Consider the following 21,947-nt stretch of genomic DNA (forward strand, 5'->3'; position numbering starts at 1 on the left):
TTATTTGCAATGATGGCCTAGGAACAGTGGGTTAACTGCCTTGTTCATGGGCAGAATGACAGATTTTTTTCCCTTGTCAGCTCGGGGATTCAATCTAGCAACCTTTCGGTTAATGGCCCAACGCTCTAACCACTAGGATACCTGCTGCCCGACTATATGTTTCATGCTGAAACATGAGGTGATGGCGGCAGATAAATGGCACGATCTCGTCATGTTATCTCTGTGCATTCAAATTGCCATCGTTTGTTGTCGGTAGCTTATGCCTGCCCATATCATAACCCCACCACCACCATGGGGCACTCTGTTCGCAACGTTGACATCAGAAAACCACTTGCTCACATAATGCCACACACGTGGTCTGTGGTTGTGAGGCCGGGTTGGACATACTGCCAAATTCTCCAAAACAATGTTGGAGGTGGCTTATGGTAGAGAAATAAACATTCAATTATCTGGCAACAGCTCTGGTGGACTTTCCTGCAGTCAGCATGCCTATTGCACGCTCCCTCAAAACTTGAGACATCTGTGGCATTGTGTGTGTGACAAAATAGCTGATTTTAGAGTGGCTTTTTATTGTCCCAGCATAAGGTTCACCTGTGTAATGATCATCTTGTTTAATCAGCTTCTTGATATTCCACAACTGTCAGGTGGATGGATTATCTTGGCAAAGGAGAAATGCTCACTAACAGGGATGTAAACAAATTTCTGCACAACATTTGAGAGAAATAAGCTTTTTGTGTATTTGGAACATTTCTGGGATCTTTTATTTCAGCTCAGGAAACATGGGACTAACACTTTACATGTTGCTTTTATATTTTTGTTCAATATAGTTTAGTAGAGCTTGAAAGCCATTCACTAGTCTACTGTACATTCCTTATTTATTCTCTGGATTGAAAACCGCCTTAGTTACCTAAAACCGTACTTTAGCCACATAGCACATCTTTTTAGGAGGCCTTTACACACTGACCAATAAAAACATGTGGCTTGAAACAGGTCCATCCAATCAAATCAAAGTTTATTGGTCATGTACTCAGATTTGCAGGTGTTATAGCAAGTGCAGCAAAATGCTTATTTACTAGCTCAAACAGTGCAATAGAATGTCTTGAAAATACAATACAAATAAAATCAAAACAGAAATAACAATCCAGAGTAGATATATTAGAGTGAGAATGTGTCAGAATCCAGAATATATATACACGGTATGTATAGACAGTATAGAATGTGTCAGAATCCAGAATATAAATACATGGTGTGTATAGACAGTATAGAATGTGTCAGAATCCAGAATATAAATACACACACACACACACACACACACACACACACACACACACACACACACACACACACACACACACACACACACACACACACACACACACACACACATCACTAGCCCTTTGTGACCAAAACAGGCAGTTTGATTTGCCCATGCTGTAAACAATTAACCCATTAATTCATTAATGTTCAACACAAAATGTTAGCCTTTTTCGTGGTATCCATGTTGTGGTTTGTATTAGGAAACAAACAATAGCACAACACCACAACAAAGCCCTGGTGAAACAGATTGTGGAGGGCTCACGCCAACATTAGACGTATCCCAGAATATCCTTAAATCATTTTGTTAATCCTTTAATGACACAGATCCCTTACCCATCTATCCCCCGTCCACTCCTCCTCCCGTCTCTATCTATCCCCCATCCACTCCTCCTCCCTTCTCTATCTATCCCCATCCACTCCTCCTCCCTTCTCTATCTATCCCCGTCCACTCCTCCTCCCGTCTCTATCTATCCCCCATCCACTCATCCTCCCTTCTCTATCTATCCCCATCCACTCCTCCTCCCTTCTCTATCTATCCCCGTCCACTCCTACTCCCGTCTCTATCTATCCCCGTCCACTACTACTCCCGTCTCTATCTATCCCCGTCCACTCCTACTCCCGTCTCTATCTATCCCCGTCCACTCCTCCTCCCGTCTCTATCTATCCCCCATCCACTCCTCCTCCCTTCTCTATCTATCCCCGTCCACTCCTCCTCCCTTCTCTATCTATCCCCGTCCACTCCTACTCCCGTCTCTATCTATCCCCGTCCACTCCTCCTCCCGTCTCTATCTATCCCCCATCCACTCCTCTTCCCTTCTCTATCTATCCCCATCCACTCCTCCTCCCGTCTCTATCTATCCCCGTCCACTCCTCCTCCCTTCGCTATCTATCCCCGTCCACTCCTCCTCCCTTCTCTATCTATCCCCGTCCACTCCTCCTCCCGTCTCTATCTATCCCCGTCCACTTCTCCTCCCTTCTCTATCTATCCCCGTCCACTCCTCCTCCCGTCTCTATCTATCCCCATCCACTCCTCCTCCCGTCTCTATCTATCCCCGTCCACTCCTCCTCCCGTCTCTATCTATCCCCGTCCACTCCTCCTCCCGTCTCTATCTATCCCCGTCCACTCCTCCTCCCGTCTCTATCTATCCCCCGTCCACTCCTCCTCCCGTCTCTATCTATCCCCGTCCACTCCTCCTCCCGTCTCTATCTATCCCCGTCCACTGCTCCTCCTGTCTCTATCTATCCCCGTCCACTCCTCCTCCCGTCTCTATCTATCCCCGTCCACTCCTCCTCCTGTCTCTATCTATCCCCCGTCCACTCCTCCTCCCGTCTCTATCTATCCCCATCCACTCCTCCTCCCTTCTCTATCTATCCCCCGTCCACTCCTCCTCCCGTCTCTATCTATCCCCATCCACTCCTCCTCCCGTCTCTATCTATCCCCGTCCACTCCTCCTCCCTTCGCTATCTATCCCCCGTCCACTCCTCCTCCCTTCTCTATCTATCCCCGTCCACTCCTCCTCCCGTCTCTATCTATCCCCGTCCACTCCTCCTCCCTTCTCTATCTATCCCCATCCACTCATCCTCCCGTCTCTATCTATCCCCGTCTCTATCTATCCCCGTCCACTCCTCTTCCCGTCTCTATCTATCCCCGTCCACTCCTCCTCCCGTCTCTATCTATCCCCCATCCACTCCTCCTCCCGTCTCTATCTATCCCCGTCCACTCCTCCTCCCGTCTCTATCTATCCCCGTCCACTCCTCCTCCCTTCTCTATCTATCCCCATCCACTCCTCCTCCCGTCTCTATCTATCCCCGTCCACTCCTCCTCCCGTCTCTATCTATCCCCGTCCACTCCTCCTCCCGTCTCAATCTATCCCCGTCCACTCCTCCTCCCGTCTCTATCTATCCCGTCCACTCCTCCTCCCATCTCAATCTATCCTCGTCCACTCCTCCTCCCGTCTCTATCTATCCCCGTCCACTCCTCCTCCCGTCTCAATCTATCCCCGTCCACTCCTCCTCCCGTCTCTATCTATCCCCGTCCACTCCTCCTCCCGTCTCTATCTATCCCCGTCCACTCCTCTTCCCGTCTCTATCTATCCCCCATCCACTCCTCCTCCCGTCTCTATCTATCCCCGTCCACTCCTCCTCCCGTCTCTATCTATCCCCGTCCACTCCTCTTCCAGTCTCTATCTATCCCCCATCCACTCCTCCTCCCGTCTCTATCTATCCCCCATCCACTCCTCCTCCCGTCTCTATCTATCCCCGTCCACTCCTCTTCCCGTCTCTATCTATCCCCGTCCACTCCTCTTCCCGTCTCTATCTATCCCCATCCACTCCTCCTCCCATCTCTATCTATCCCCCATCCACTCCTCCTCCCATCTCTATCTATCCCCCATCCACTCCTCCTCCCGTCTCTATCCCCCTCTCTCTCTCCCAGTGGGGCCATGCTCTAAGGAGCTTTGGAGTGCCAATCTGCCAATCCATTCAATCCGCAAATGAAAGAGGGAAGGGAAAAAAAGAATAAGAAAAAAGAGCAGATTGTTTGGTCCATGCTCAGTGGGAGAGGCCGACGCTTCCACACCAACCACCGGCTTTAATTTGCATGCACACCAACGGACACAGGCATGCACACATTTAAGCATTTCACTGTAAAGGTTACACCTGCTGTATTCGGCGCATGTGACAAATACAATGTGATTTGATTTAGGCAGATTCTGTCAGCCCCTTCACTTGACTAACCAGTCTCATACACTGGGGTCCTCCTAAGTTACACTGAGGTTTCTAAAGCAACTATAAGCCTATCCCCCAGTACAGGAGTGTAAAAACCTCTCCTCTATCTTATCACCAGGGCTAGTTTGTTTGATCGGATTCTCATCTCAGCAGTGCGTCACGCTTTATTGTCCATTTCACAGCACATCATCACCATAACAGTTTACGGAGCTCGGCTGTGATCACACTACAGCCCATCTAGAAAGAAAGAGGAGAGAAAGGAGGACAGAATGAGAGAGGAAGAAGACAGGAATCAGGGGCCATTAATAGAAGATGATATACCTATCTGATATCTTGAAAGGCTTTGGTGTCTCCATGGTTAGTCCAGTATACCAGATGCTGCCATTTAGATGGTGGCCTGGTGTTGCACACTAACTGCTACACAGCCCAGGGCAGTGGTTTCACACCTTTACTAGGGGATGCCCAGACGTTTAGCAATTTTGTTGTAATCCTGAACTAGCCGACCTGATTCACCTCCTCAAGGGCTTGATTATTAGTTGACAAGTTGAATCAAGTGTGCTAGCCATGGAATAGTTCAAATGGAACAGCTGGGGGTCCCTGAGGAGAGGTTTGAAAACCACTAGCCATTTCACACATCCCCTTGTGCTGCATTAGTCTAGTGTAAGGTTGGGAACAGACCCCAGACCCATCTCCACTTTCCTGGAGTTGGCCTACCTGGAAGCACATCCACCTGCCTGCCCACCCTAAACTGGATCAGGACCGGCTAATCCATCAGAGAGTTTCTCTGCCACCCATTATTAATGGTAAGGTGGCCCACTGTCCCCCTCCTCCTCTCTCAATCCCTCTCTCCATCCCTCTCTCCCCTTTGTATCTTTCTCACTTGCTCTCCTCCATGTCTGCTATTCTCGTTTTTTTCACTTTATTTATTTCACTACATCCTTCATCTGTCTATCAGACTGTGCCAGGATTGTGTGTGTGTGTGTGTGTTTGTGTGTGTGTGTGTGTGTGTGTGTGTGTGTGTGTGTGTGTGTGTGTGTGTGTGTGTGTGTGTGTGTGTGTGTGTGTGTGTGTGTGTGTGTGTGTGTGTGTGTGTGTGTGTGTGTGTGTGTATTTGAGCGTTCGTCTCTCTTCCATTTTCCGGCCAGAGAAGATCAGTGTACCCCAGGGAGGACAGAGAGGTGATGACAGACATGATAACAGATTTGATGCACACACACCACATGGACGCGTTAACAGAAAGAGAGAGGGAAGGCAGGAGAGAGAAGCCAAAAAAGAGGAGTTGGCTTGAAGAGAGAGAGAAGTATAAAGTCAGTTTCTGAGAGAGAGAGATAGATAGCTCTCTCGCTCCTCCTCCTCTCTGCTCTTTCTCTCCTCCTCTCTGCGATCTCCTCCTCTCTGCGATCTCCTCCATCTCTCTGCTATCTCTCCTCTTTTCTCTCTCTCCTCCTCTCTGCTCTCTCTCCTCCTCTGCTCTCTCTCTCCTCCTTTGTTCTCTCTCTCCTCCTCTGCTCTCTCTCCTCCTCTCTGCTATCTCTCCTCCGTTGTTCTCTCTCTCCTCCTCTATGTTCTCTCTCCTCCTCTCTGCTCTCTCTTCTCCCCTGCTCTCTCTCCTCCTTTGTTCTCTCTCTCCTCCTCTGCTCTTTCTCTCCTCCTCTCTGTTCTCTCTCCTCTCTGCTATCTCTCTCTCCTCTCTGCTACCTCTCTCCTCCTCTCTGCCCTCCTCTCTGCCCTCTCTCTCCTCCTCTCTGCCCTCTCTCTCCTCCTCTCTGCTCTCTCTCCTCCTCTTTGCTACCTCTCCTCCTCTGTTCTCTCTGTTCTCTCTCTCCTCCTCTCTGTTCTCTCTCTCCTCCTCTCTGTTCTCTCTCTCCTCCTCTCTGCTATCTCCTCCTCCTCTCTGCTCTCTCTCTCCTCTTCTCTGCTCTCTCTCCTCCTTTTCCTCTCTTTCCTCCTCTCTTCTCTCTCTCTCTCTCTTCCTCTGCTACCTCTCCTCCTCTCTGTTCTCTCTCTCTCTCCTCCTCTCTCTCTCTCTCTCTCTGTCTCCTCCTCTCTGTTCTCTCTCTTATGCATACAGTCTATCCCTCTCTCCCCACCCTCTCCCTTGCTTTCCCCTACAGTCTCTCCTTTTCTAACCCTCACCTTTCCCCGTTCTCTCGCCCTTCACCATGCCCCCTTTTTCCTCCCTTGCCCTTGCCTTTCCTCCTTTATTCTCTTCCCAGTTCTCTCCCTGGGTCCCCTTCTCAACCTCCTTTATCTCCATCCCTGGGCTGGGGTCTGTGGCTGACTGACTGACCCAGCTGACTTTCTGATTTGTGGGCTGAGTTGCTACCGGCTGTGTTCCCGGTGTGGTGTGGGCCAGAGACCCAGAGCTTGAATTAGAGCAGGGCTTGGATTTCTGATAACAGACCCCCCACCTTCAATGATCAACCGCCCTGGCGCTATAAATTATTTAACACACTCTGCACCTCACCACTCACCAATACAGTGTGTGTTGGAGAGAAAGAGAAAGAGAAAGCTTGTGTTTGTGAAAGAGTGTGTGTGTAGTACATGTTTGTAGGTACAAGATGGAGAGGGAGGGAAAGTGTGTATGTGTGAGTTTTTATGTGTGTGTCTGCGAGCGAGAAAGCTTGTGTGTACCCCGTATGAGTGTCTGTCAGCACTAGTAAATCAAATGAAATTGTATTTGTCACATGCGCCGAATACAACAGTTGTAGACCTTACAGTGAAATGCTTACTTACAAGCCCTTAACCAACAATGCTTTAAGACTTTAAAGACTTTAAGACTTTAACACTTAAAAAAAGAAGTGTTAAGTAAAAAATACATAAGTAGAAAATATAAAATAAAAGTAAATAATTAAACAGCAGCAGTAAAATAAGAAGCGAGGCTATATACAGGGTGTACCGGTACAGAGTCAATGTGCGGGGTATTGAGGTAATATGTACATGTAGGTAGAGTTAAAGTGACTATGGATAGATAATAAACAGAGAATAGCAGCGGTGTAAAAGAGGGGTCTGGGTAGCCCTTTGATTGGCTGTTCAGGAGTCTTATGGCTTGGGGGTAGAGAGATGTAGTGGGAATACAACAGGTGGGTAAACAGGTGGGTAAACAACAGGTGGGTAAACATGTGGGTAAACTCTGATTGCTGGTTGCGGTAAAAAAAAAGTAACACTCCCTATATTTTTTATGCATTATTCTGCAACAGGTGGGTAAACTGTCCTGGCAAAAAAAAGGTATGTAAACTGCGTTCATTTGCGTTTACCCTCCACTACTCCACTGGTCATCGGCATATCTTCCCTGATGTTTCCTATAGTCCTCAGGCCTCGAGGTCATCACTTTCTGCTCGTCTCACTCAGCCATTTGGTTGTTGCAGATCGTAGCACTAACCAGGAACAATGAACCACAGCTACAGTTCCAACCCTCAGGTTGGAGTAACACTACCCCGCATCTTTACCTCAGAGCAAGAGGCATGGGCCAAATACCCCAGCATCAAACACACAGACTGTACACTGAACATCTGATTAGTGGTATTCAAACTTCAGCGGGGGACCCCCGCAACCGCACCCCAAATCTAATGACACTGTCACACCCTGATCTGTTTCATCTGTCTTTGTGCTTGTCCCCCCCCCCCCCAGGTGTCGCCATCTTCCCCATTATCCCCTGTGTATTTATACCTGTGTTCTCTGTTTGTCTGTTGCCAGTTCGTCTTTTTGTCAAGCCAACCAGCGTTTTTGTGTCAGCGCCTGCTTTTCCCCAGTCTCTCTTTTCTCATCCTCCTGGTTTTTGACCCTTGCCTGTCCTGACCCTGTACCCACCCGCCTGACCACTCTGCCTGACCCTGACCCTGAGCCTGCCTGCCGTCCTGTACGTTTGCACCACCTCTGGATTACCGACCTCTGCCTGACCTGACCCTGAGCCTACCAGCCGTCCTGTACCTTTGCCCCTGTTGCTGTAATAAACATTGTTACTTCACACAGTCTGCATCTGGGTCTTACCTTGATACCCGATTGTACTAACTGGCCATGACTGACCCAGCAGACCCGGGCCAGCTGCGCGACGCCATCTCCTCCCAAGGAGCCACCATAGGGAGTCATGAGGAACTGCTTCGTGGCCTTTTGGAGGGGAATCCCCCATGGCTGAACACCATGACTGGGCATTGAACGGTTTGCTGGAGCAATTCCGCGGGTTGTCTGGGGTGCAGCCTACCATGGTGGTAACCCCACAGCCCCTCAGTAAAACCTCAGTAACCCAGCTGCTGGCAGTGCCGCCTCATCGGCCACTCCACCTTCTCGGGAGCCCCGTTTACCCCCCCGGAATGCTTCAACGAAGAGTTGAGCACCTGTCGGGCATTTCTAGCTCAGTGTGCCCTCATTTCCGAGCTTCAGCCGTCCTCCTTCCCCTCGGATGGCTCCAAGATAGCCTATTTCGTCATGCTGATGTCCGTGAGGGCTCTCACCTGGGCTACTGCTGTATGGGAACAGCAGCCAGCCATATGCATTAGTCTGGAGGGATTCGTGGCAGAGGTGAAGAAGGTTTTTTACGCCCTGTTCTCCGGGAGGGAAGCTGCCTAAAGACTAATCTAGCTTCAGCAGGGTGCCTGCAGTATGGCTGACTATGCGGTGGATTTCCGCACGTTGGCAGCGGAGAGTGCTTGGAACCAGGAAGCACTGTTCGATATGTTCCTGCAAGACATCTCGGAGGAGGTCAAGGACGAGCTTGCTGCTGAGGAGTTACCTACGGATCTCGATTCCCTCATCGCTTTGACCATCTGAATCGATGGCCGACTACAGGAACGACGGAGGGAGAGGGAATTTGATTTTGCTTGCACACCCAGGGATCCCACCTTGCCTCCGAGACAACCTGGAAGCTCCTTGACGGTCTCGTTGCCGAGAGGACCTGAGGCTTCCCGACCTGCCCCGAGGGCTGCTGAAAACGTCCGAATCACCGCTTCCTGAGCCTATGCCACTAGGTAGAGCTGGGCTGTTGCCAGCGGAATGGCAATACAGGATCGACATGAACAGTTGTCTGTTTTGCGGGACTCTTGGTCATTTCGTGCCCTCTTGTCCTCTAAAGAAGCCAGGCTCACCGGCAGGAGCAAGGACTCTGGTGGGCCATGTGGAGAACGTTCCTGCTTCCACTGCTCCCACCCATTTTCATGCCATTCTGCTGTGGGGAGACCAGTCCAAATCTCTCCGGGTTCTCATTGACTCTGGGGCCGACAATAGTTTTTTTGGACGCTACCCTGGCGTCCAAGCTGAACATCCCCACTCAGCCCCTCTCCATTCCCATGGACGTTAGAGCGCTGGACGGGCGCTCTAGAGGCCCTAGTCACCCACAACACCACTCCCATTCACCTATGGGTGTCAGGGAACCATAGCGAGGCTATCCAGTTCCTGCTCATCAAGTACCCTCTGATTCCCGTGGTATTGGGATTCTCCTGGCTCCAATGACACAATCCCCTCATTAACTGTTTAAGGTATAGGGGGCAGTATTTTCGATTTCGGATGAAAAGCGTGCCCAGAGTAAACTGCCTTATACTCGGGCCCAGAGTCAAATATTTTCATATTATTAGTAGATTTGGATAGAAAACACTCTGAAGTTTTTAAAACTGTTTGAATGATGTCTGTGAGTATAACAGAGCTCATATGGCAGGCAAAAACCTGAGAAACATCCAACCAGAAAGTGGGAAATCTGATGCTTGTAGTCTTTTCAAGTCATTGCCTATCTAACACACAGTGACTTAGGGTTCATTTTGCACTTCCTAAGGCTTCCACTAGATGTCAACAGTCTTTAGAACCTTGCAGTGAACAGAGAGCTAACAAGAAGGCCGGGAAGTTGGTGACTCAGAAAATGACATGAGTTCATTGACGCACATTCACGTGATGAGGTAGCTGTGTTCCATAACGTTTTTCAAGACAATGGAATCGTCCGGTTGGAATATTATTGAAGTTTTATGTTAAAAAGGCCCTAAATATTGATGTTATACAACGTTTGACATGTTTCTACGAACGTAAATAGAACTTTCTTTGACTTTTCGTCATGAAATTTTCAGCGCGCTTCCTACATTTGGAGTAGCTTACTGAACACGCAAACAACAAGGAGGTATTTGGACATAAATTATGGACTTTATCGAACAAAACAACATTTATTGTGAACCTGGGATTCCTGGAAGTGCCTTCTGATGAAGATCATCAAAGGAAAGTGAATATTTATAATGCTGTTTATGATTTTAGATGACTCCAAAATGGCGGGTATCTGTATTACCTGATGTATTTTTCTGAGCGCCGTACTCAGATTATTGCAAAGTGTGCTTTCCCCGTGAAGCTTTTTTGAAATCTGTCACAGCGGTTGCATTAAAAATATGTTTATCTATGAATCTTATGATAACAGTTTAATATTTTATCAAAGTTTATGATGAGTATTTTTGTAAATTGTTGTGCTGATTCACCGGCAGTTTTGGAGGCAAAATATTTTCTGAACATCACGCGCCAATGTAAAATGTTTTTTTTTGGATATAAATATGAACTTTATCGAACAAAACATACATGTATTGTGTAACATTGAGTCCTAGGAGTGTGATCTGATGAAGATCGTCAAAGGTTAGGGCTTAATTTTAGCTGTATTTCTGGTTTTTGTGACCCCTCTCCTGCTTGGAAAATGGCTGTGTGGTTTTTCTTGTGTTGGCACTGTCCTAACATAATCTAATGTTATGCTTTCGCCGTAAAGCCTTTTTGAAATCAGACAATGTGGTTGGATTAAGGACAAGTGTATCTTTAAAATGGTGTAAAATAGTTGTATGTTTGAGAAATTTGAATTATAAGATTTTGTTGTTTTGAATTTGCCGCCCTGATATTTCATGTTAGCGTCCCACGTAGCCCATAGAAGTTGACTCGTCTACTGGTGCCATCATGGGCTGGAGCCCGTTCTGCCACGCCCATTGCCTGAAGTCAGCACAACCTTCCCTGTGACATATTCCTGGGGACTCGGAAGGCCCCCGGGAGGTGTTCAGCAAGGCCCAGGCCACGTCACTTCCGCCGCACCTTCCCTATGACTGTGGATTGACCTTCTCCCTAGTACCACGCCACCCCGGGCCTTGCTGAACACCTCCCGGGGGGCCTTCCGAGTCCCCAGGAATATGTCACAGGGAAGGTCTGTACTCTCTGTCGGGACTGGAGACTAAGGCTATGGATACCTACATTGGGGACTCCCTAGCTGCTGGATTTATCCGTCCCTCTTTTTCTCCCGCCGGCGCAGGCTTCTTCTTCGTGGAGAAAAAGGACAAGACCCTGCGCTGTATATTGACTACTGGGGAACTCAACTAGAGGTCGACAGATTAATTGGAATGGCCGATTAATTAGGGTCGATTTCAAGTTTTCATAGCAATCGGTAATCAGCATTTTTGGACACTGATTATGGCTGATTACATTGCTCTTCACGAGGAGACTGCATGGCAGGCTGACTACCTGTTATGCGAGTGCAGCAAGGAGCCAAGGTAAGGTGCTAGCTAGCATTAAACGTATCTTATAAAAAACAATCAATCTTAACATAATCACTACACATGGTTGATGATATTACTAGTTTATCTAGCTTGTCCTGCATTGCATATAATCGATGCGGTGCCTGTTAATTTATCATTGAATCACAGCCTACTTCGACAAACGGGTGATTTAACAAGCGCATTCGCAAAAATAGCACTGTCATTGCACCAATGTGTACCTAACCATAAACATCAATGCCTTTCTTAAAATCAATACACAAGTATATATTTTTAAATCTGCATATTTAGTTAATATTGCATGCTAACATGAATTTCTTTTAACTAGGGAAATTGTGTCACTTCTCTTGCGTTTTGGGCAACAGAGTCAGGGTATATGCAGCAGTTTGGGCCGCCTGGCTCGTTGCGAACTGTGTGAAGACCATTTCTTCCTAACAAAGACAGCCAACTTCGCCAAACGGGGGATGATTTAACAAAAGTGCATTTGCGAAAAAAACACAATCATTGCACGAATGTACCTAACTATAAACATCAATGCCTTTCTTAAAATCAATACACAGAAGTCTATTTTTTTTAAACTGCATATTTAATTAAAAGAAATTCATGGTAGCAGGCTATATTAAACTAGGGAAATTGTGTCACTTCTCTTGCATTCATTGCATGCAGAGTCAGGGTATATGCAACAGTTTGGGCCGCCTGGCTCGTTGCGAACTAATTTGCCAGAATTGTACGGAATTATGACATAACATTGAAGGTTGTGCAATGTAACAGCAATATTTAGACTTATGGATGCCACCCGTTAGATAAAATACGGAACGGTTCCGCACTTCACTGAAAGAATAAACTTTTTGTTTTCGAAATTATAGTTTCAGGATTTGACCATATTCATGACCTAAGGCTCGTATTTCTGTGTGTTATTATATTATAATTAAGTCTATGATTTGATAGAGCAGCCTGACTGAGCGGTGTCAGGCAGCAGCAGGCTCGTAAGCATTCATTCAAACAGCACTTTACTGTGTTTGCCAGCAGCTCTTCGCAATTCTTCAAGCATTGCGCTGTTTATGACTTCAAGCCTATCAACTCCCGAGATTAGGCTGGCAATACTAAAGTACCTATTAGAACATCCAATAGTCAAACGTATATGAAATACAAATGGTATAGAGAGAAATAGTCCTATAATAACTACAACCTAAAACGTCTTACCTGGGAATATTGAAGACTTGAAGATGTTAAAAGGAACCACCAGCTTTCATATGTTCTCATGTTCTGAGCAAGGAACTTAAACGTTAGCTTTTTTACATGGCACATATTGCACTTGCACATATTCCACTTTTACTTTGTTCCAACACTTTGTTTTTGAATTATTTAAACCAAATTTAACATATTTCATTATTTATTTGAGACTAAATTGATTTTATTGATGTATTATATTAAGTTAAAATAAAAGTGTTCATTGTTCATTCATTATTGGTGTTATTGTCAGTATTACAAGTATATATTTAAAAATCATCCGATTAATCGGTATCGGCTTTTTTTGGTTCTACAATAATCGTTAACGGTATCGGCGTTGAAAAATCATAGTCGGTCGAACTCTAGACTCAAAGACATTACGGTTAACCTCTATGGGACCGGCGGGACGAATTCGTCCCACCTACGTAACAGCCAGTTGAATCGTGTGGCGCGATTTTCAAAACCTTTGAAATGCTATTACTTCAATTTCTCAAACATATGACTATTTTACAGCTATTTAAAGACAAGACTCTCGTTAATCTAACCACACTGTCCGATTTCAAAAAGGCTTTACAACGAAAGCAAAACATTAGATTATGTCAGCAGAGTACACAGCCAGAAATAATCAGACACCCATTTTTCAAGCTAGCATATAATGTCACAAAAACCCAGAAGACAGCTAAATGCAGCACTAACCTTTGATGATCTTCATCAGATGACACACCTAGGACATTATGTTATACAAAACATGCATTTTTTGTTGAATCAAGTTCATATTTATATCAAAAAACAGCTTTTTACATTAGCATGTGACGTTCAGAAAAAGCATACCCTCCGCAAACTTCCGGGGAATTCACTAACAATTTACTAAATTACTCACGATAAACGTTCACAAAAAGCATAACAATTATTTTAAGAATTATAGATACATTACTCCTCTATGCACTCGATATGTCCGATTTTAAAATAGCTTTTCGGATGAAGCACATTTTGCAATATTCTGAGTAGATAGCCCGGCATCACAGGGCTAGCTATTTAGACACCCGGCAAGTTTAGCCTTCACCAAAATCCCATTTACTATAACAGAAATGGTCTTACCTTTCCTGTTCTTCGTCAGAATGCACTCCCAGGACTGCTACTTCAATAACAAATGTTGGTTTGGTCCAAAATAATCCATCGTTATATCCGAATAGGCATTTTGTTCGTGCGTCCCAGACACTATCCGAAATGGTAAATAACGGTCGTGCGCATGGCGCATTTCGTGACAAAAAAATTCTAAATATTCCATTACCGTACTTCGAAGCATGTCAACCGCTGTTTAAAATCAATTTTTTATGCCATTATTCTCGTAAAAAAGCGATAATATTCCGACCGTGAATCTGCAATTAGCTAAACAGCCGAAGGAAAATACTGCACGGGGTCGAATCGGGCACGCGCCTAATTCCATTGTCCTCTGATGGGCCACTTGGAAAAGGCGATAATGTGTTTCAGCCTGAGGCTGCCTCGTCATCGTTCAGGTTTTTCCCGGGCTCTGAGAGCCTATTAGAGCCCTAGGAAATGTCACGTTACAGCTAAGATCCTGACTCTTCAATACACAGAAGCAAGAACTTCCTGCATGAAACCTTCTCAGGTTTTTGCCTGCCATAGGAGTTCTGTTATACTCACAGACACCATTCAAACCGTTTTAGAAACTTTAGGGTGTTTTCTATCCAAAGCCAATAATTATATGCATATTCTAGTTACTGGGCAGGAGTCGTAACCAGATTAAATCGGGTACGTTTTTTATCCGGATGTGAAAATACTGCCCCCTAGCCCAAAGAAGTTAAGAACCGTTACCCGCTACCACTCATCTCCTCAGCCTTTGAGCCGCTCCAGGGGGCCACTGTGTTTTCCAAGCTGGATTTCCGGAACGCCTACCACCTGGTGCGGATACGAGAGGGGGATGAGTGGAAGACCGCCTTCAACGCGGCCAGTGGCCACTACGAGTATCTGGTCATGCCCTTTGGCCTCACCAACGCCCCTGCTGTGTTCCAGGCTCTGGTGAATGATGTTCTCCGCAACATATTGAACCGGTTCATCTTCGTCTACATTAATGACATCCTCGTCTTCTCCCACTCCCCTCAATAACACATGCTCTATGTCCGGCAGGTCCTTCAACGCCTTCTGGAGAATCAGCTGTTTGTGATGGCAGAGAAGTGCGAGTTCCATCGCTCCACCATCACCCTTTCTGGGTTACATAATCTCGGCTGGGAGTGTCCAGATGGATCCCGGGAAGGTGAGAGCAGTGATGGATTGTACCTCAGCCTACGTCCAGTGTGCAGCTGCAACATTTCCTGGGGTTCGACAATTTCTATCTCCGCTTTATCCGGGGTTACAGCACCCTGGCTTCCCCCCTGTCAGCACTCACCTCGCCCAAGGTTCCGTTCATGTGGTCCCCAGCTGCTGACCGGGTGTTCCAGGACCTCAAACATCGCTTCACCACAGCTCCCATCGTGGTTCCTCCGGATCCATCTCGTCAGTTCGTGGTGGAGGCCGGTGCTTCGGACGTCGGAGTGGGGGGCTGTCCTGTCCCAGCGTTCTGCCCTTGACCTCAAGCTACATCCCTGCGCCTTCTTCTCCAATCGCCTTAACGCCACCGAAAGGTACTACGATGTGGGGAATTGGGAGCTTCTCGCAGTGAAGATAGCGTTGGAGGAATGGAGGCACTGGCTGGAGGGGGCGGAACATCTGTTCATTGTGTGGACTGACCACAAGAACCTGGAGTATCTCCGCATCGCCAAGCGCCTCAACTCCAGGCAAGCCAGATGGGCCCTTCTCCCTCTCGTACCATCCGGGATCCAAGAATGTCAAGCCGGATGCACTGTCCCACAGCTATAGCTCCACAACTACTACCCTGGAACTCGAGACCATCCTTCCCACCTCATGCCTGGCGACGGCACTCAGCTGGGGAATAGGGAAGCAGGTCTGTGAGGCACAGCGGATGCTCTTTCCCGACACCGTCCACTCCGTGGTCCTGGAGTGGGCCCACTCCTCCAGGCTGGCCTGCCACCCGGGCGCCCATCAGTCTCTGGCCTTTGTGCGACAGCACTTTTGGTGGCCTACCATGGTCCCAGACGTGTCCGCATTCGTCGCCGCTTGCACAGTTTGTGCACAAAACAAGACTCAATGGCAAGCTCCGGCTGGTCTCCTCCAACCTCTGCCTGTCCCCCACCATCCCTGGTCTCACATCTCCCTGGACTTTGTCACGGGTCTTCCCCCATCTGATGGCAACACCACCATCCTGACCGTGGTGGATCGGTTCTCCAAAGCTGCCCACTTCATTCCTCTCCCCAAACTACCCTCTGCAAAAAAGACAGCCCAGCTCATGGTGCAGCACGTCTTCCGGATCCATGGGCTGCCCGTGGACATGGTCTCTGACCGGGGTCCTCAGTTTTTGTCCCAGTTCTGGAAAGCGTTCTGCACCCTCATTGGGTCGTCGGCCAGCCTGTCCTCCGGGTTCTACCCCCAGTCTAACGGCCAGTCGGAGCGAGCCAACCAGGACCTCGAGACCACCCTGTGCTCCCTGGTCTCCGCCAACCCCACCACCTGGAGCCAACAGCTTGTGTGGGTCGAATATGCCCGCAACACCCTTCCCTGCTTTGCCACGGGCCTTTCTCCCTATTGAGTGTTCCCTGGGGTATCAGCCCCCACTCTTCCCTGAGCAGGAAGAGGAGGTCGGCATACCTTCTACCCAGATGTTTGTCCGCCACTGTCGTCGTACCTGGAGGAGAGCCCGGTCGGCCCTCCTCAAGACCACCTCCAGGTATCGACGACAAGCGGATCTCCATCGGACCCCGGCTCCCGGCTCCCCGGCTCCCTGGGCAGAAGGTATGGCTCTCCACCCGGGATCTGCCCCTCCGGGTGGAGTCTCGCAAACTCTCCCCCCGGTTTATCGGCCCTTTCCCCATCTCCAAGGTCATTAGTCCCTCTGCTGTTTGTCTTCTGTTGCCCCGTACCCTTCGTATACACCCCACCTTTCATGTGTCCCGTATCAAGCCTGTGTCTCACAGTCCCTTGTCTTCCATTTCCAGGCCCACCTCTCCTCCCTGGGTCATCGATGGCCATCCAGCGTACACGGTGAGACAACTCCTGAGGGTTTCCAGTACCTGGTTGACTGGGAGGGTTATGGCCCAGAGGAGAGGTGCTGGGTCCCCGCTAGAGACATCCTGGACCCAGCCTTCATTGCCGACTTCCAACGCCGGCATCGCAACAGGTAGCGCCCAGGTAGAATGCCAATGTGGTTCCCTGGGGGGGTACCGTCACGCTCTAATCTGTTTCACCTCTCTTCCCCATTATCCCCTGTGTATTTTTACCTGTGTTTTTCTGTTTGTCTGTTGCCAGTTCGTCTTGTTTGTCAAGCCAACCAGCATTTTTGTGTCAGCTCCTGCTTTTCCCCAGTCTCTCTTTTCTCGTCCTTCTGGTTTTTGACCCTTACCTGTCCTGACCCTGTACCCACCCACCTGACAACTCTGCCTGCCCCTGAGCCTGCCTGCCGTCCTGTACCTTTGCCCCGGTTGCTGTAATAAACATTGTTACTTCGATACGGTCTGCATCTGGATCTTACTCAATTAAATTGTATTTTTCTAATTATCTTTCTCAAAAATATTTGTGTATTGTCCCATACAATAATACACTACATGACTAAAAGTATGTGGACACCTGCTCGTCGAACATCTCATTCCAAAATCATGGGCATTAATATGGAGTTGGTCCCCTCTTTGCTGCTATAACAGCCTCCACTCTTCTGGGAAGGCTTTCCACTAAATGTTGGAACATTGGTCTGACGACTTGCTTCCATTCAGCCACAAGATCATTAGTGAGGTTGGGCATTTATGTTAGGCGATAAGGCCTGGCTTGCAGTCGGTGTTCCAATTCATCCCAAAGGTGTTTGATGGGTTTGAGGTCGGGGCTCTGTGCAGGCCAGTCAAGTTTTTAAAAATGTTTTACCATTATTTTATGAGGTAAGTTGACTGAGAACACATTCTCATTTACAGCAACAACCTGGGGAATCGTTTCAGGGGAGAGGAGGGGGATAAATGAGCCAATTGTAAGCTGGGGGTGATTAGATGGCCGTGACGGTATGAGGGCCAGATTGGGAATTTAGCCAGGACACCAGGGTTAACACCCATACTCTTACAATAAGTGCAATGGGATCTTTAATGACCTCAGAGAGTCAGGACACCTGTTTAACATCCCATCCAATAGACAGCACCCTACACAGGGCAGTGTCCCCAATCACTGCCCTGGGGCATTATTTAGACCAGAGGAAAGAGTGCCTCCTACTGGCCCTCCAACACCATCTCGTCTCCCATCCAGGATCAACCCTGCTTAGCTTCAGAAGCAAGCCAGCAGTGGGGTGCAGGGTGGTATGCTGCATCCCACATTCTTCCACACCGCTCTCGACAAACCATTTCTGTATGGACCTCGCTTTGTGCATGGGGTCATTGTCATGCTGATACAGGAAAGGGCCTTACTCAAACTGTTACCACAAACTTGGCAGCACAGAATCATCTAGATTGCCATTGTATGCTGTAGCATTAAGATTTCCCTTCACTGGAACTAACTAGCCCGAAACATGAAAAACAGCCCCAGACCATTATTCCTCCTCTACCAAACTTTACAGTTGCCACTATGCATTGAGGCAGGTAGCGTTCTCTTGGCATCCACCAAACCCAGATTCATCTGTTGGACTACCAGATGGGAAAAAGTTATTAATCACTCCAGAGAATGCTTTTCCACTGCTCCAGAGTCCAATGGCAGTGAGCTTTACACCACTCCAGTCGACGCTTGGCATTGCGCATGGTGATCTTAGGCTTGTGTGCGGCTGCTTGGCCATGGAAACCCATTTCATGAAGCTCCCAACTAACAGTTCTTGTGCTGATGTTGCTTCCAGAGGCAGTTTGGAACTCGGTAGTGAGTGTTGCAACCAAGGACAGACGATTTTTACGAGTTACGTGCTTCAGCTCTCGGTGGTCCCATTCTGTGAGCTTGTGTAGCCTACCATTTCGTGGCTAAGCCGTTGTTGCTCCTAGATGTTTCCACTTCACAATAACAGAACTTACAGTTTACCGGTGCAGCTCTAGCAGGGCAGTAATTTGACAAACTGACTTGTTGGAAAGATGGCATCCTATGACAGGTGTGGTTGAAATAGACGAATCCACTAATTTGAAGGGGTGTCCACATACCTTTGTATATATATATATAGTGTATATGCTCTTCATTTTTTGTTCCTACATTTATTTTAATTATTTGGCAACCCCACTGCATTTTGGGTTGCGACCCCAACTTTGGAATAGATTTACTCTAGATTCAATCTGGATTTTAAGAGATGAGATACTAATAACATGGTAGATTCTGGAATCAGTTACCGGGTCTATGATAATGCAGTTGTTTATCTTCAGGATATCTACTTCCCCAGAGTCAGATGAACTCGTGGATACCATTTTTAAAGTCTCTGCGTGCAGTTTGAAGGAAGTTGCTAACTAGCGTTAGCGCAATGACTGGAAGTTTATGTAACTGCTAGTTAGCATTGGCTCACGAAACTACCTCTAACTTCCTTCATACTGGATGCAGAGACATAAAAATGGTATCTGTGAGTTCATCTGACTCTGGGGAAGTATATAAAGGGCTTCATTGCCAACATCCTAAATATTCCTTTAAGCTACTGTAAGGGAGCAGTGGAATTTTACTACTAAAAGCCCTATAAAAACACATTAATAGAATGTTAGAAACAGAACAATCATTCAACGCATGCACACTCTCACACACACACACACACACACACACACACACACACACACACACACACACACACACACACACACACACACACACACACACACACACACACGACACCATATCAACTGTGTTCATCTGGTCTTCAAGGAAACACCCAACCTCAATGACAAGATAAGGAATCTGAAAACTACATTACCCACAATTATGGAACAGTCCCTATTGGCTGTCAAACATCCCTATCGAGTGGCAGTGGTATGGGTCCATGCATATTCAATACGGACACTAATGTATTTCCTGTACATCTGAAAGCTCAGTTACCACAGTAGGTATCAAGTGGTACAAGAATTATGTGGGAGTAGTAGTAGCAGTAGCAGTAGTTGTAGTAGTAGCAGTTGTAAGAGTAGTTTTAGAGAGGAGAGGGAGAGAAAAACTAAAAACAGAAAGACAATGTAAGAGGTGTGTACTGTATATTTATGTGTGTGTGATGTACATGTTCATACTGTGTTTCCTCTACTGTGTATGTGGTGTATGTCTTACCTTGCCGTATAGACACATATTTACCGTTGGCTGCCATCAGCACCACCTGAGGGTGGCTCTCCTCCAGGTCAAACAGCTCGTCCTTCCCCGGCTTGGTGCACCTGCCAGACCTCAGTGTCCCCGTGGGGCCCATGGGACTCAGGTACTTCCCCTCACAGTCCTTAAACGCCAGCTTCCCACACTTCAGCTCCAGTGTGTACCCTGTGCCCATCCTGCTCTCCGCTGACAGCGTCCCATCGTTGACTAGGTAACGGCTGTCACAGGTCTTGAGCCGGTACTTCCCATCCAGGTAGACGAGCGTCAGGAGAGCTACCACGCCCCATGGAATTTTTCGGTCCACGGCAATCTCGCCATTGCGGGGTGACAGGTGGGCGTAGCGCTTGCGGGCCATACTGAGCAGGTTGGCCTGCGGGTGGAGCGCCAGGTGTACTGCCCACAGCTCCGCCTCTGTGATCACCTGGGTGAAGCAGGACAGGTAGTCCCAGGAACCTCCAAAGAACCTCAGATAGGGTTCAGACTGCAGTGCCCAGCGGCCGTCTGATTGGGCAGCGATCAGGAAGCGGCAGTCTGTGTTCTGGACCTCGGCCTCGCAGGTGACCTTGCCATTCTTGTCGGAGGCCAGGTATCGGCCCAGATGGCTGCGGAAGTAGACCACCTGGGGGTCATGGGAGTCCTGCTCTAACGTCCACACCTGCTTCCTCTTCAGACTGGGGGCTGATGCATTCACCTGATGGAGGAGAGATCACTGTCAAACAGAGCACTGGGAATAGCTCTACTGATGGAGGAGAGATCACAGTCAAACAGAGCACTGGGAATAGCTCCACTGATGGAGGAGAGATCACTGTCAAACAGAGCACTGGGAATAGCTCCACTGATGGAGGAGAGATCACTGTCAAACAGAGCACTGGGAATAGCTCCACTGATGGAGGAGAGATCACTGTCAAACAGAGCACTGGGAATAGCTCCACTGATGGAGGAGAGATCACAGTCAAACAGAGCACTGGGAATAGCTCTACTGATGGAGGAGAGATCACTGTCAAACAGAGCACTGGGAATAGCTCCACTGATGGAGGAGAGATCACTGTCAAACAGAGCACTGGGACTAGCTCCACTGATGGAGGAGAGATCGCTGTCAAACAGAGCACTGGGAATAGCTCCACTGATGGAGGAGAGATCACTGTCAAACAGAGCACTGGGAATAGCTCCACTGATGGAGGAGAGATCGCTGTCAAACAGAGCACTGGGAATAGCTCCACTGATGGAGGAGAGATCACTGTCAAACAGAGCACTGGGAATAGCTCCACTGATGGAGGAGAGATCACTGTCAAACAGAGCACTGGGAATAGCTCCACTGATGGAGGAGAGATCACTGTCAAACAGAGCACTGGGACTAGCTCCACTGATGGAGGAGAGATCACTGTCAAACAGAGCACTGGGAATAGCTCCACTGATGGAGGAGAGATCGCTGTCAAACAGAGCACTGGGAATAGCTCCACTGATGGAGGAGAGATCACTGTCAAACAGAGCACTGGGAATAGCTCCACTGATGGAGGAGAGATCACTGTCAAACAGAGCACTGGGAATAGCTCCACTGATGGAGGAGAGATCGCTGTCAAACAGAGCACTGGGAATAGCTCCACTGATGGAGGAGAGATCACTGTCAAACAGAGCACTGGGAATAGCTCCACTGATGGAGGAGAGATCGCTGTCAAACAGAGCACTGGGAATAGCTCCACTGATGGAGGAGTGATCACTGTCAAACAGAGCACTGGGACTAGCTCCACTGATGGAGGAGAGATCGCTGTCAAACAGAGCACTGGGAATAGCTCCACTGATGGAGGAGAGATCACTGTCAAACAGAGCACTGGG

General features: G+C 48.0%; 1 protein-coding gene across 1 annotated transcript in view; it reads right to left on the reverse strand.

The window, feature by feature from the left end:
- The window catches only part of LOC106610076 (fascin-2), a 40,264-nt gene that overhangs the window by 17,634 nt on the left and 683 nt on the right, over positions 1-21,947 (reverse strand). Inside the window, exon 2 of the mRNA XM_045724436.1 lies at positions 20,079-20,805. Coding sequence (XP_045580392.1) covers positions 20,079-20,805 — 727 coding nt within the window. The remainder of the gene's footprint in view (positions 1-20,078; positions 20,806-21,947) is intronic.

Source organism: Salmo salar, chromosome ssa01 (assembly GCF_905237065.1).
Source record: "Salmo salar chromosome ssa01, Ssal_v3.1, whole genome shotgun sequence".
In the NCBI taxonomy this organism is placed as follows: domain Eukaryota; kingdom Metazoa; phylum Chordata; class Actinopteri; order Salmoniformes; family Salmonidae; genus Salmo; species Salmo salar.